Here is a 15,052-nt window from a genome sequence, read left to right on the forward strand (position 1 = left end):
AAAGACTAAGCTCAAACTATACCAGATTAAGGTTTTCTTTGAAATAATACTCATGACGTAAAGGGACCTTTTACAGAACAAAACCTGCTAGATAATTAAATAATATACTGATTGTGATAGTTAGACAAATAGATGTATAAAGAACAAATACCATAACGGAATAAAATCTGATTATCAATAATAATTTGAAAAGATTAAGATCGTAATCGACAGAACAAAATCACAACCGACGGAATAAGATAAGAATTGACGGAATAAGATCGCAACTAAGGGAATAAGATCATAATCGACGGAATAAGATCACAATCGACGGAATAAGATCGCAACCGACAGAATAAGATCACAATCGACGAAATAAGATCACAATCTACGGAATAAGATCGCAACTAAGGGAATAAGATCATAATCGACGGAATAAGATTACAATCGACGAAATAAGATTGCAACCGACAGAATAAGATCACAATCGACGGAATAAGATCACAATCGACGGAATAAGATCGCAACTAAGGGAATAAGATCATAATCGACGGAATAAGATCGCAACTAAGGGAATAAGATCATAATCAACAGAATAAGATCACAATCGACGGAATAAGATCGCAAATAAGGGAATAAGATCACAATCGACGGAATAAGATCGCAACTAAGGGAATAAGATCACAATCGACGGAATAAGATCGCAACCGATAGAATAAGATCACAATCGACGGAATAAGATCACAATCGACGGAATAAGATCACGACTGACGGAATAAGATCACAACCGACGGAATAAGGTCATAACCGACGATTAATACTACTTTTAAAATTAAAGGGCGTTTTCCAGAAGAGGGTTTGGGTAAGGGGTTAATAAAAATTGTCTTATTAAGTATTTGGTTTTTAGTTAACAGACAGTAATCCTATATAAACAGCCAATGCGATTTTCGCGTTTTTTTATATTTTTTTAAATTGTAATCTTATTTCTTCGATTGAGATTTTATTCCATCGCTTATGATCTTATTCCGTCGGTTGTGATCTTATTCCGTCGGTTGTGATCTTATTCCGTCGGTTGTGATCTTATTCCGTCGATTGTGATCTTATTCCGTCGATTGTGATCTTATTCTCTTAGTTGCGATCTTATTCCGTCAATTGTGATCTTATTCCCTTAGTTGCGATCTTATTCCGTCGATTGTGATCTTATTCTCTTAGTTGCGATCTTATTCCGTCAATTGTGATCTTATTCCCTTAGTTGCGATCTTATTCCGTCGATTGTGATCTTATTCCGTCGATTGTGATCTTATTCTGTCGGTTGCGATGTTATTCCGTCGATTGTGATCTTAATCCGTCGGTTTAGATCTTATTCCGTCGGTTGTGATTTTACGGCCAACTTGAGATAAGTCTGATAGGGGAATCTTATAGCAGTTTTTATTTAAATAAGTTAAATATTATTTTCACTATGAATGCAGTTACTACTGTGATGCTATTCTGTCAAAGTTTTTATTTATTTGAGTTGATATAAATACGTTAGTTTTTCAATTTTTAAGTGATACTATTCTTGTAATGATTTTGTTACTGGCTTTATCTAATTACTGTAAATGAAATTTTATTCCTAAAATATCTAAATCCGTTTATGATCTTATTGATGGCATCCAGATATAACAATATTAAAGATATAACAAGACACTTTGGCACGAAGAAATACTTTTGTAAACAGTTAATATTAATAACATGTTAAAACTATGAATTTAACTTCGGTTGCACTTGATGAACTTCTTTTGTTAACCTTCCAACTATTTACGTGAAAGCGAGAAAAACCTAATCAAAAAAAAAGAAATTACAATTTTCTTCAAGACGCTTCGGGGAACTCCCCGATTTCTGTTTTTATTTATCACGCTCGGATGGTTTTAGATGTAAATTGCTTTATCCTCGATTATATAATATTTCATGTTAATTAATATTTTACATTTTTTAATATAAATTGAATCACAATTTATGTAACAAATTTTTGTTCTTAATAAATTATTATTTTTTTGTCTTAATCAAAAATTTTAAATACAGTTAAATATTTCAAGTTTTCTTAAAAATTTACAAAAATTATCATTAGTTAACCAACTTTGATATATTGTTATTACTACATAAATATTTATTTTTTGGGATGTATTTACTTAGATTCCCATACTAAATCAAATACTTTAAAGCTCTTAAACTTGATACAATATCTAACACATCAAACAATCATTTAAATTTCTTAAATTTAGAAATAAATATCTATTTAATTTTTAACTTTTTTAGTTTTTAAAAAAATGCTAAATTATGTATTTAACTGAATGTTAAAAATTTAGTTAACTTTAAGATAACAAAAAAATAGTTTTTAAAACTTAAATATGTTTTGAATCATTTTTTTTAATTTAACTGTAAAACAATTTTTTAATTTAATTATTTTTTTATTTTAATTTACTATTAAACCCTTTTTATGGTTCGAAATCTTAGATTTAGAAACATATTGTTATTGTCAGTGAATTTATTATGGTTCGAAATCTTAGATTTCAAAACATATTGTTATTGTCATTATCCTAATTATTATTATTATGGTTCGAAATCTTAGATTTCGAAACATATTGTTATTGTCATTATACTTATTATTATTATTTTTATTGTTATTAGTATTTTTATTTTTTCTAGTCCCAATTTTGAAAGAAGATATCTTTAGTTCCTTAGAATTTAAAAATCTGAAATTTTAGTATGTTGTTTATTATCAGATTATGTTTTCATTCTCCTATTTACAACCATTAATTATCACTAATTACTAATTAATAAGTGTTTATTTATTAAAATTTAAAAGTTGTTATTAATTTTTTAAATCTTGGTCAATTGTATATAATGATATTGGTAACTCAAAAATGAATTAAAATTAAAATTTTTAATACTAATTACTTATTAATAGGTATTTGTTTATTAAAATTTAAAGGTTGTTGTTAATTTTTTTAATCTTGGTCAATTGTATATCATAATATTAGTAACTCAAAAATAAATTAAAATTTTAATTTTTGTCACTAATTACTAATTAATAGGTGTTTGTTTATTCAAATTTAATGATTGTTATTAAGTTTTTAAATTTTGGTCGGTTATATCTTATTATATTTATAATTTGAAAATGAATTAAAAAACAATTCTTGTTTGTTTTTTATATTTAAATGCTGGTTTGTTTATTAAAAATCAAAGTTATAAAATATTCTTGGTTAATGTTTATGCATATCTTTTTTATTTATAAAATTTTATGTTAAAAATAATTAAATAATTTCAAACCATATTTTATTTATCAAATAAATCTAGTTGTTTTTATTCTTTCTAGTCAGAATTTTGAAAGACGATAACTTTTGTTCTTTAAAAGTAAAAGTTTTAAATTTTTAGTATGTTTGTTATTATCCCAACGAATCGCAAACCTCCTATTTACGACTTTCAATTATCACTAATTACTAATTAATATATTTTATTATTAAAATTTAAAGATTAAATTTTCTGAAATTTTAATATGTTGTTGGTATTATTATTTTGTATGGTGCTATTTAAAATGAAGATTTAACTCTAGCTAAATATCGTTTAATCATTATTTTTGTTTTTCGAATCAGTGAGTTTAACGCTTGAATAATTTAATAGCGTTCTGGTCGTCGTCAAAAATCGTCCATTTCGCTGTCCATTAAAGTAAAAAATATTGGTTGAAAATTTAAGTAAAATGTTAAAGTATAAGTAAAAAATGTGTAAAATTTTTTTTTAATTGTTTTGTTACTATTATATTTTAATACTCGTTTGATTACTAAAAATTTAAAATCGATATTTTGCTTTTAAATTTAGTTTACTTTTATATTACAATATCAATGAATGCGTGTTCGTTTGTTAAAATTAGGTTTAAATATAAAAAAGTTCAAATTTAAATTTATAATTTAATTAATAAACCTACTAAATAAATTATATTTATAAAAAATAATCAAACGATTTCGAACCATATTTTATTTATCAAATAAATCTAGTTTTTATTATTATTATTGTTTTTATTCTTTCTAGTCCCAATTTTGAAAGAAGATATCTTTAGTTCCTTAGAATTTAAAAATCTGAAATTTTAGTATGTTGTTTATTATCAGATTATATTTTCATTCTCCTATTTACAACATTTAATTATCACTAATTACTGATTAATAGGTGTTTATTTATTAAAATTTAAAGTTTGTTATTTATTTTTTAAATCTTGGCCATTTGTATATCATGATATGGGTAACTCAAAAATGAAATAAAATTTTAATTTTTATCACTAATTACTAATTAATAGGTGTTTATTTATTAAAATTTAATGATTGTTATTTATTTTTTAAATCTTGGTCATTTGTATATCATGATATCGGTAACTCAAAAATGAAATAAAATTTTAATTTTTATCACTAATTAATAATTAATAGGTGTTTATTTATTAAAATTTAAAGATTGTTATTTATTTTTTAAATCTTGGCCAATTTGCATATCATGATATTACTAACTCAAAAACGAATTAAAATTTTAATTTTTATCACTAATTACTAATTAATAGGTGTTTGTTTATTAAAATTTAAGGGTTGTTATTATCTTTTTAAATCTTGGTCAATTGTATATCATGATATTACTAACTCAAAAATGAATTAAAATTAAAATTTTTATCACTAAATACTAATTTATGGGTGTTTGTTTATTCAAATTTAAAGATTGGTATTAGGTTTTTAAATTTTGGTCGGTTATATCTTATTATATTTATAATTTCAAGATAATTAAAAAATAATTCTTGTTTGTTTGTTATATTAAATGCTGGTTTGTTAATTAAAAACCAAAGGTATGCAATATTCTTAGTTAATGTTTATGCATATATTTTTTATTTATAAAATTTTATGTTAAAAATAATTAAATAATTTCGAACCATATTTTATTTATCAAATAAATCTAGTTTAATTTTGGTATACATACTAAATTTTGCTTGGATTGTTAGACGAGATCGTTGGTATAACGGTTAGTACCATTGTATTCCGTTCTGCAAGTACGGGTTCGAATCAAGCTGTTGTCATTCAACTCCGACTATAATAATTTTATAACTTGTCATCCAAGTGGCACGTAACAATTTATGTATTTTCTATTTTGTGGGTACATTAGTTGTAGGCGAACACAAATCTATTAAAAAAATTTACTAAGATGTAACGACATCAAAAGGAAATCGAACTCGGATACAAGAATGTGTTCTGTATATCTGCTGGTTCAACGTTTTTCAAATACATTGTATGATAGTATTCGTGATGCTATTTTGTGGACGGTTGTATGCAACTTTTCCGCAATAATAAACTATATAATATTAGTACAGATTATTAAACAAAAGACATACAAACAAATTGTTAAAATACTTCGTTTAAAATACAGAATTAATTTTTTTTATAATGAGTTGACAATGTTTAATTAAAACAAATGGATAACGTTTTTATAAATTAAGAACAAACTTACATTAAAGATCACCCAAGGCAATCCTCATATTTTTGTTTAAACTTCGTAGTTGTCTTTTTTCGCTACAGAGCCTTGGTTTCGCGCATTTCTAAATAACAAAAACATTTTAACAACTTTTTAAGCATAAGTCGTAGTCCAATAAAAAAATGATTTTTAAATTACTTATAAATATTTAAATTTAATTTAACTAAAGTGTTATACATGAACATACAATTTTGTGTACAATTTTATTACATGAAAACATAAATGTATATTAATTTTACAGGGCTACAGCAATTGACAAAGCACAATACTTTATTATTATTATTTGCCATGGATTGAACTTAAACTTTAATATGATTGGAAATGAGTGAAAAAACGAATTATTAATCTGTAAGAATTAATATAGAACCAATTTATTACATTGTTTAATATATGAAATGTTAAGATAAAATAAATATTTTAGTGTACTTTAAATCATAAAAATATACATAATTAACCCATATGGCAGAGAACTTGATTTAAAAAAAAAATTTGTATATAGCCTACTGTTATTTATAAAAAAAGTGTAAAAAATACTAACTAAAATATGTTTCTAATTTAGAAATAATGATAATAATAATATGATGATGTATGTAAACTAATTTCTTTAAAAAAATACAGTAGAAAAATAACATATCGGGAGCACATGTTTTATATATAAAATGAATTGTTACGCACCAACAGCGATATAAACTATTATTGCAAATAAAAATAAACTTTCAAATTAATTTTAAATTAATTAATATTGGAAATCAGAGAAATACAAAGCATTTATATTAACAAAAAAAAAAATTTAAAAAAGTTAGGACGGTTTTTAAAATTAATAACTTTTAACCCCATAAGTTAAAACTTAATAAGAAATTTTATTTTAATTGTTGAAATAATATATTAAACATAGTTGGCACATTTAAATTGGAATAAAAGAAAAAAATGATATCATAAACAACTATTGCCAATGTATAAACATATATACTTTCTATAGAAAACAAAAATTAAATTAATAAAATTTCAAATGGTGTACATACAAATATTAAATTAAACCAAAATATGAAATGCTACCATTTAATGAAGTGCCTTAATACTAAAAATACAAGTTTGTTACAAAGCAGTATAATCATTTTAAATACTGGTAAAGCAAAAGTCTTTTTAAGAGCACTTTTATAGTTTAAGCACAAGCGCAAGCTTTTCTTTTGATTTCTTTCAAAATGAGGAGAGTAACTTTTCCAAACAAATTTTCAAATTTTAGATGCATTACCAAATTTTTAATTGCATGACCACCTTCTTTCCATTCTATTTGGATCAATGTATATGATCCAAACCATTTCTTGCACAAAATTTTTTTTTTTAAATTTCATTATCTGTGTGATTGATCTGGCATAGTAAGAGGTCCTATGGTGCCATAACGATTTGCCTTTTTCAGAAAAGGATGATCTAAAAGTTCTGTTGCAGTAGCTCGTTGGGTTGGATCACGAATTAAAATTTTATCAAGAAAACCTTTCAGCATAGTAGAAGCCTAAAAAAATGTGTAAAAATGAAATAAAATTATTTTTTTACATTTTGTCAATAAAAAATTAATTTTTTAAAACAAAAAAGTATCGTTTCACTTTACAGTTCTCAGAAAAACTCTCATACTTTGCAGTCCTAAGTTTTTTCGGAACCAATAAGTACAAGTGAACGACAAAAAATATAATTTTTAGTATTATATAAACTAACCTTATGAGGGTTCTTCAGTTTAGGTGGTGGCATATCTCTTATCCTTCTCATCGCTTGCAAGGGGGCTTCATCAAAATATGGGGGCTCCTTGTCAACCATTTCCATTATCATAATCCCTAGTGACCAAATATCAACCTCAGGACCGTAGGGGATTCGGGAAATCACCTCTGGGGCCATCCAATATGGAGTTCCCACTAGGGATTTTCGTTTCGGGACCTCAGCAGAGATTTGAGCACAGAATCCAAAATCAGAAAGTTTGACCTGAAATTTTATTCAAAATTTTAATGTTTTGAAACTAAAAGTGAAAAATAATAAGGGACACATGAAGAATAATTTGGCTAGCTTTAAAACTGAAAACTGTACCTTGAGGTCTTGTGAAAGTAATATTGAATCACTTTTTATGTCCCGATGAACAACACCTTGGGAATGTAAATACTCTAAAGCTTCTAACACTGACACACAAACTGTTGCAATTTGCTGTTCGCTTAATCGAACTCTGGTTACTATGTCAGTTAGTGCACCCCCTAGAAAATTTATGAAATAGTAGAATCACAAAAAGTAAATAAATATATAAATATTGGCAAAAAAATTTGTTCAAGCATGTGTGAGTGTTTATTTTATATGTTAAAAACAAATATTATTTTAAATTCTCCTAAAAAAAATCTGAAATGGTTACTATATACATTGGCAGTACATAAGAATTTATTAAACAGTAATTCTTAGAAATTTGGTGCAATATATTTTTTAACTTTTACCTTGCAGATATTCCATAACCACCCATAATTCATCACCAACAAGAAAACTGCTGTACATGTCAACTATATTTCCATGATGGTAATCTCTCATTATAACAACCTGGGAATTAATAAACAATACAGAAATCATAAATTTTTAATTAAAAATGAATTGCACATTATATGTAATAGAACTACACCATTGTACCACTACTAATACCAAAATAAAAAATTTTAACCAAACTGGTTCAAAAATTACAAATCTTAACAAAACAGAATGCATTACCTCATTAAAAAGCAATTCTCTTCGTTGTTGTTTTCGGACATTCATTTTTTTAACGGCAACTCTTCTGCCTGTTCCTTTTTCACTTGCAATGCAAACAATACCAGTTGATCCCTCCCCGATCTTTATAAAGTCTTCCAGACTCTCCCTAGGATCACCAGGACATACAACATTCTAAAAAAAAACTTTTTTTCTAAATTTTGCTTTAAAATTAAAATAATTATGCTATACTTTATTTAAGAAAAATGTTAAACCAGTTTACATAAATTGTAATCTTTTAAATTTAAACACATGTTATTTTTAAATTAGATTTCTTTAAATAAAATAACCAAACAACTAAAACAAAAAAAAGGAAAGGATAAAATAGAAAACTTAAACTTTAGATCAAAAATTATAGAAACAAGCATTAAGAAATAAGTTTATAGACAATGTTAATGTATTAAAACTTTTATTGTTTCTCCTTTATTGAACTAAACTGTAACAACCTAATTAACCGTAATAATAATAACATAATGCAAGATTAAGTTGGCACTTAAAAAGATTATCCAATTGTTTTAAAAAATGTTCCCAAATGAAAAAAATACTTTTACCTAATACATTTAAATTATAAATCCCGTTATATAATACACAACAAAAAACCTAAGTATATAAAAATTACAATGATGCATGAACTAAAAAATTCTTTTGTGTTGTGCATTTTATTACACAAATTATTACCTGTAAAGCTGTACGAAACTGATCATCAGTAACAGTAAAAGTGTTTTGCTGTTTGCCTAATGCTTGTTGGGCAGCTGGAGGGGGAATGGCAACTGTTGTGTAAGGGACAGGGGGTGGTTTACTAAAGTAAAAAAAATTAATAAAATTTTTAAAAATAAAAAAAATTAATAATTATTGTAACTATTAAAAAAGGTCAAAATAATTTTATTCCTAATACTCTTACCTTGCATATGTACCATGTGGTTTTTGTTGTTGTGACGAGGGCCCGTTGGCTCGAGATGCTGAGGCAGTATTGGGGGGTGCAGGGGGCTGGTGAGATGGTCGACCACTACCTCCTGAAGATTGGTCAGTTTCATCACTCTGTCGACGTGGCTTTGAACCTGGCTCCCTATCTCTCTAAATTAAAAAAAAAATTAGTTTTTTACTATTAAAAGAAATTTAATCATAAACTTACTATTTATGAAGAATGCTCTACATTTTCAAATAAAAAAATTAATAAAATTTTAATTTACACCTAAAATTGCTTTTTTAAAAACTACATTTTTTATTCTATAAAAAATATTAATTAGAAAAAACTTTTTTTACCCTTTGCTGTCGATGACGATCATCATTATGCCTCGAAGTTTCATAATTTTTCTCCCCTCGATGTTGGTAGGAGGTAACATCGGGGCTACTTCTAAACTGTGAGTGGTGCTTAGAAGGTAAACCCCCCGATGTGATAGGAATGTTGGGTTTTCTGTATTTCGGAACTCTGACTTGGCCTACAGTTAATGCACAATCAATTTTTGAAAACTGTTTAAAAATATATACATCAAATTGATAAAAAATTGAATACATAATAATAAAAATTTAAAAAAAAAGGTCAAATTTGCAACACAATAAAGGTTTAGTAAACAAATAATGTTATTGACTTTATATGCATATCTGCCTATAGTTTCGCAAATATTTAATTACATGTTGTTCATGCTCTGCCTACTTTAACTACTGCATAACTTATACATAAATGCCATTCTTAACTAAATTTGTGCAAAAAAGGGTGGATAATATAAAATGATTATTGTGTATATATATGTACAAAAATAAAGTTTAAAAAATTTAGAACAATTTATGCCTTTTTAATAATTTTTTTGAATACCTGTATTTTTGTGTCTAGGTTCAGCATCAGTTAGTCTATCAAGAGATCTGTCTTTTCTTATAGTTGGTACATGCGGTGGATGGTCGCTAACTGCTCGAACATTTGAAACATTCTCGTATGAGTGTTCCACCAATGGTTCACTTTCCTCAACTGGTCTCACAACTTTATCGTAATTCCGTTTTTGTTCATAATCAGAAGCGCTGCGGTGATGACATCTGCTCTCTGGCCGAGAGTCTCTAGCAGCATCAGAGCGCGAAGTTTGTCGCATCGTGTCACTGTCATTAGTTCTAGAATGATTCGAATTTCTTGAATCGCGATGAGGCAGAGATGAAGTGCTGCCGGAATGTTGATTGCGGGATCGATTCCCAGAAGACCTTGAATCTCTCTGTATATCACGATCACTGTTTCTATGGGATCGATGAGCATTGTCAGGAACATCTTGCGATCTTTCATACTCGCCATTTTGATTTTGTGCTTCAGTTCTATATTGGTTGTCTTGTTTTCTTCGTGATGAGTGCCGATTGCTTTGTGAGTCTCGTGTTCGTGAGTCTCTTTCACGGTGATAGTCGGATGATGATTTTCTATCATCATGATGATGCCTTTTTTCATCACTATGTCTCGAATCATGATGCCTTGATGAGGTATCATAAGGTCTTGAGGAGGTTTCATGTCTGGATGAGGAATCATGATGTCGGGAAGAAGAATCATGATGTGAGCGATGGCGACTTCCACCATGGTCGGAACCTCCGGAAGACCCATCCTCTCTCACTGAAGCAGGAATTCTAAAAAAACATAATTTATTAGAAATAATTTTAACTAAAACTATTTAAAATTTTGAAGATCAAAATATTTTTAATATTTTAAAGCTAATAAATAAATTTAAGATTTTATATCATTGTAATTATTTATACATTAAATAAAGTAACAGCATGCTTATTTGTGATTTGAACCTAAAAAACTATAATATTAACTTTTTACACGAGTCTTGTACATGCAAATTAAATTAAATAAACAATAAACACATGTACTGTAAGTAAACAGTGTTGTTAAACAAAAAATGTTAAAAAGCCACAAGCTAATCCTACCTGATATCATCATTTAAGTTTAATCTTCTTATTTCAGGTGGACTATCTTTTCTTAGAGAGTTCGATCGAGTAACAGAAATGTTTGATAATAAAGCAAGTCTCCCATTTTTAGCCCGCCTTCGACCAGTAATAATTTCCTGATACAAAAAAAATAAAAACAAAGGTTAAACATTGTTTATTTTATTAAAAAATCATATATCTTTGACTTTGGTCTTATATAACACAATTTTGTATATATATATAGGCTATATAATACTTATTTTTATATTAAAAACAATAACAATACCAAATTGCATTTTAAACTATAATGTATTTATATATGCTGAGCATTTTATTTAAAATGTATTGTATATTGAATATATCCTAACTAAACGAATTTAATATGAGAACAAATGGTTATTTTAAAGTATTGTTTTGTTATTTTTCATTGTTACATTAATTAGCATTGTTTTTTAATTTGATTTTAATTTAATACTTTATTATTGTTAGATCAATTGTAAAAAAAGTTTTTTCTAACCTATAATTAGCTTAACAAAACTGTTATGTATTTGTAATTGTAATACTAAAATAACAATTTAAAAATTATTACTAGTAAAATAAGTTTATTAGGTTTTTTTATACAAAATAAGGAAAAACATAGAAGTAACCTTTTCTGTTGGTACAGGTGTGATAATACTTGCATCTATGAAAGGTTTCGGTCGATTTTTAGCTTCTGGAATTATACTTTGCCACTGAACAGGTAATCCGGTAAACTTTCCTTCATCCTCATCAAATCCTAAGCAAATTGAAAATTTAAAAAATTTTAAAATTAAATTTTATAATATATATATACTCAAAATGTATTAAATACTTTTGTAATACTATCTATTTAAATTATTTTAAGTTTGTAGAACAATAAAAATTTGTGTTTTAAATGTTTTGAAATTATTTAAAATAGATACAAATATGTTTAACAAAAAGCCCTATCATAGGCAGTTAGGAAAAGCAACCTTTGCTTTGTTGCTAAAACATGTAAATTGTCGAAACATTTACAATAGCAAATATAACAAAACTTAAAAAAAAATCATTTTTTAGAAAGATAATTACAAAATGACACCTGTGTGTACTCGATGTTCAAAATTACTTGGCAAAGAAATATCTGGTTTTCTCTTCTTTTTTCCAGCAAACATTTTAATCTTTGTGAGTTTATTGATGTATTCCTATATTTTAATTTTTTAGTGATTAGTTGTTGAAATGTTATAAGGCTAAAATCAAAATTATTAATCTAAAAATAAAACGATGGTGTCTTTTAAATGATGGTGTCAGGTCAGCCAGCAGACATAGTAAAATGTTCAAAACTTCCTGTTTGTTTTTTCATTTTTTTTTGAAAGTGAATCTAGTTATTAACACACAGAAAAACTATTAACTAACTCTTACATTTTAAACTATATCTTATAACTCAAAACTACAATAATATTTTTAAAATGCAACCAACCTTTATTTTCTTATACACACATACACAACTTTAGTAAGGTGTAATATTTATAAATGTATGTGATTCAAAATTTCTATTTAAAATCTTTTGACAAAGTGTTTACATAATTTTTTTCATCGACTCTTAAAATTTTGTATACCCAGTTTATTTTTTGTTGGAAACGTTATGTCAAATTCCAATCGAGCTCAAACTCTAAAATCATTACAAATAAATACAACAAATATTTGCCAATAATAATCATCGGTAAATCATTTATTTTTACAACAACGCTATTAAAGCTCATAATTGCCAGTCGTTATCGGTTAGTTAATATTGCCGCAGCTAGACGAAATAGTTAAAATTTTGTTTTGTTTATTAGCAAAAAATGAAGGTACTTTTAATATTAGTTTTAATTACAAACGTTGCTATTAATGCAAACCAAATATATTTTTCTAAAAATATTAACAAAACAATATTAACGAGAAATGAAATATTGAACATCGTTGAAGTGTCACAAATGGTCAACGAATTTTCGAAACTCTTCGCAGAATGTCCACCAAAATGTAGTTGCCCTCAAGTTGGAATGGTTAATTGTAGCAGGTACAAAACAAATTGAAATTAATTAATTACAACGTTTTTTTAACAATATGACTATCACTGTAAATATTTAGCCCTTGCAATACTGTGATAAATTTGAATGACTGTAACGATATTTTACTGTACTAATTAGATTAGGATTATCTGCAATACCAACGCTTCCAAACTCAGTTGTTACTCTGGATATATCGTAAAACAAAATAGATGATTTAAAGGAAGGAATTTTTAACGGGCTAACAAGTCTATCCTCTATAGATTTATCTAGTAATTTGCTTAAAGACCAAAGTTTTCACAAAAAGGTAAACTTATTTTTTATTTAAAATAAAAATCATACTTTTTTGATTTGATTTTAATTAAGTTACAAGTTTATTTTTTTAGACTTTTGAAGGAGCTGAAAACGTTGCAACGTTATTTTTAGGCCAAAATCAATTCTATGACATTCCGAAACACCTTCCCAAAAACATAACGAGCCTATATCTATATGGAAACAGGGTAGGTAAAATCATAGATAAGTTAACTGACTTACAGCGTTATGCGATGTTTAATAAAACCTATCTGAACATGTGCATTATATTTGCTTTAGATAAAGTATTTTAACTCGACTGGATTGACAACGTTGAGGTACATTCTTATTTCACAAAACCAAATTGATAGTTTGCCAAGAAATTTGTTGTACGATATGCCGGTATTGGAAACCTTAGACGTTTCTTTTAACCGAATTAATAACACTGGCATACCGGATCACACTTTCGAAGGTAGATATGTGTATTGTTTTTATAAGCATATTATAACTAAAACACATTTAAGCTAATTTGAAGTTTAATTTTCGTTCAGGAAAGAACTCTTTACAAATACTAAGGTTAAGGTTCAACAAATTAACCGAAATTCCTGCAAATATTCCTCCATCTTTACTTCATTTCGATATGGTGGGAAATCCAATACAAACTTTATACAAGGACAGCTTTAAAAACTCCACTAAGGTATTAGGTAAAACTTAATATGTTAAAACGTAGTTATTTTACCGTAATTATTTTGTATTTAGATTCAGACAATAGAAATCTGGGAAAGCGGACTAGAAGGAATCGAAGACTTTGCCTTTTCTGGTTTATCGGAACTTGCTATTTTAGATTTAAATCAATGCCACATTAGAAACAATGTCACGAATCACACATTTGCTGGTTTAAAAAAGGTTCAAACTATTGACATTAGTTTTAGCAACATAACGACAATGGATGTAAAGCGTTCAAAGGACTACATCAGTTGCAAGTATGTCAAGACTTCTCATATAAACTACTAGCAGTAAAATGAATTTTTTTTATATTTTCGACTAGTTTGAAAATATTTTATATTTTTTAGACTCTTTGGTTAAATGACAACCCGTTTCAAACTCTCCCGGAAGACATATTCAGTAAGGAAAATATACCTTCTATATCAGAGATATATATTTGGGGACAAGACTTTGTTTGTGACTGTCAACTTAAGTGGTTAAAGGAAATGCAGGAAAAGAATGGGTAACATTTGTTAAGAAATTTTTACACGACGTTATACGGAATAGTTTACTTATTATTTTTAATTTTAGATCACCAATCCAAGACCCTCATTTAATGGTTTGTGCAAAACCATCTAACTTGAAAGGAAAGACCTGGTATCAAATTTCATCCGCAGATTTTAAATGTTAATATTTTGTATTTTTAATTCAAGAGCAATCCTGTAAGAAATTTACCTACACAATTAAAAAAATGATCCAGCGCATAAGATTTACAAGTAATTTAACTAAAACTACCCAAAATTAATATCCTATTTACGCATAGATTTGTATAA

The 15,052-nt window shown here is 26.9% G+C and overlaps 2 protein-coding genes across 2 annotated transcripts; one reads left to right on the forward strand and one right to left on the reverse strand.

Annotated features, from left to right (window-relative positions):
- Nucleotides 1-6,328: 6,328 nt before the first annotated feature.
- Nucleotides 6,329-12,434, reverse strand: LOC145749308 (serine/threonine-protein kinase PAK 4-like). The gene is made up of 12 exons (XM_082565035.1): nucleotides 12,278-12,434; nucleotides 11,829-11,956; nucleotides 11,182-11,318; nucleotides 10,097-10,878; nucleotides 9,547-9,722; nucleotides 9,185-9,357; nucleotides 8,962-9,082; nucleotides 8,248-8,418; nucleotides 7,983-8,082; nucleotides 7,591-7,751; nucleotides 7,228-7,488; nucleotides 6,329-7,027 (listed from the first exon to the last, which is right to left on the reverse strand). The coding sequence occupies exons 1-12, from the start codon at nucleotides 12,348-12,350 to the stop codon at nucleotides 6,869-6,871; spliced, it is 2,442 nt and encodes an 813-aa protein (XP_082421161.1). The 5' UTR covers nucleotides 12,351-12,434; the 3' UTR covers nucleotides 6,329-6,868.
- A 717-nt stretch (nucleotides 12,435-13,151) lies between these two features.
- LOC145750691 (asporin-like) lies at nucleotides 13,152-14,910 on the forward strand. The gene is given in 9 exon segments (XM_082566779.1): nucleotides 13,152-13,234; nucleotides 13,365-13,530; nucleotides 13,610-13,723; nucleotides 13,815-13,986; nucleotides 14,066-14,211; nucleotides 14,274-14,466; nucleotides 14,469-14,497; nucleotides 14,588-14,742; nucleotides 14,811-14,910. Coding segments are annotated over 9 exon segments (1,158 nt in total).
- The last annotated feature ends 142 nt before the right edge of the window (nucleotides 14,911-15,052 follow it).

The sequence above is a fragment of the Corella eumyota genome, chromosome 4 (genome assembly GCF_963082875.1).
Source record: "Corella eumyota chromosome 4, kaCorEumy4.1, whole genome shotgun sequence".
In the NCBI taxonomy this organism is placed as follows: domain Eukaryota; kingdom Metazoa; phylum Chordata; class Ascidiacea; order Phlebobranchia; family Corellidae; genus Corella; species Corella eumyota.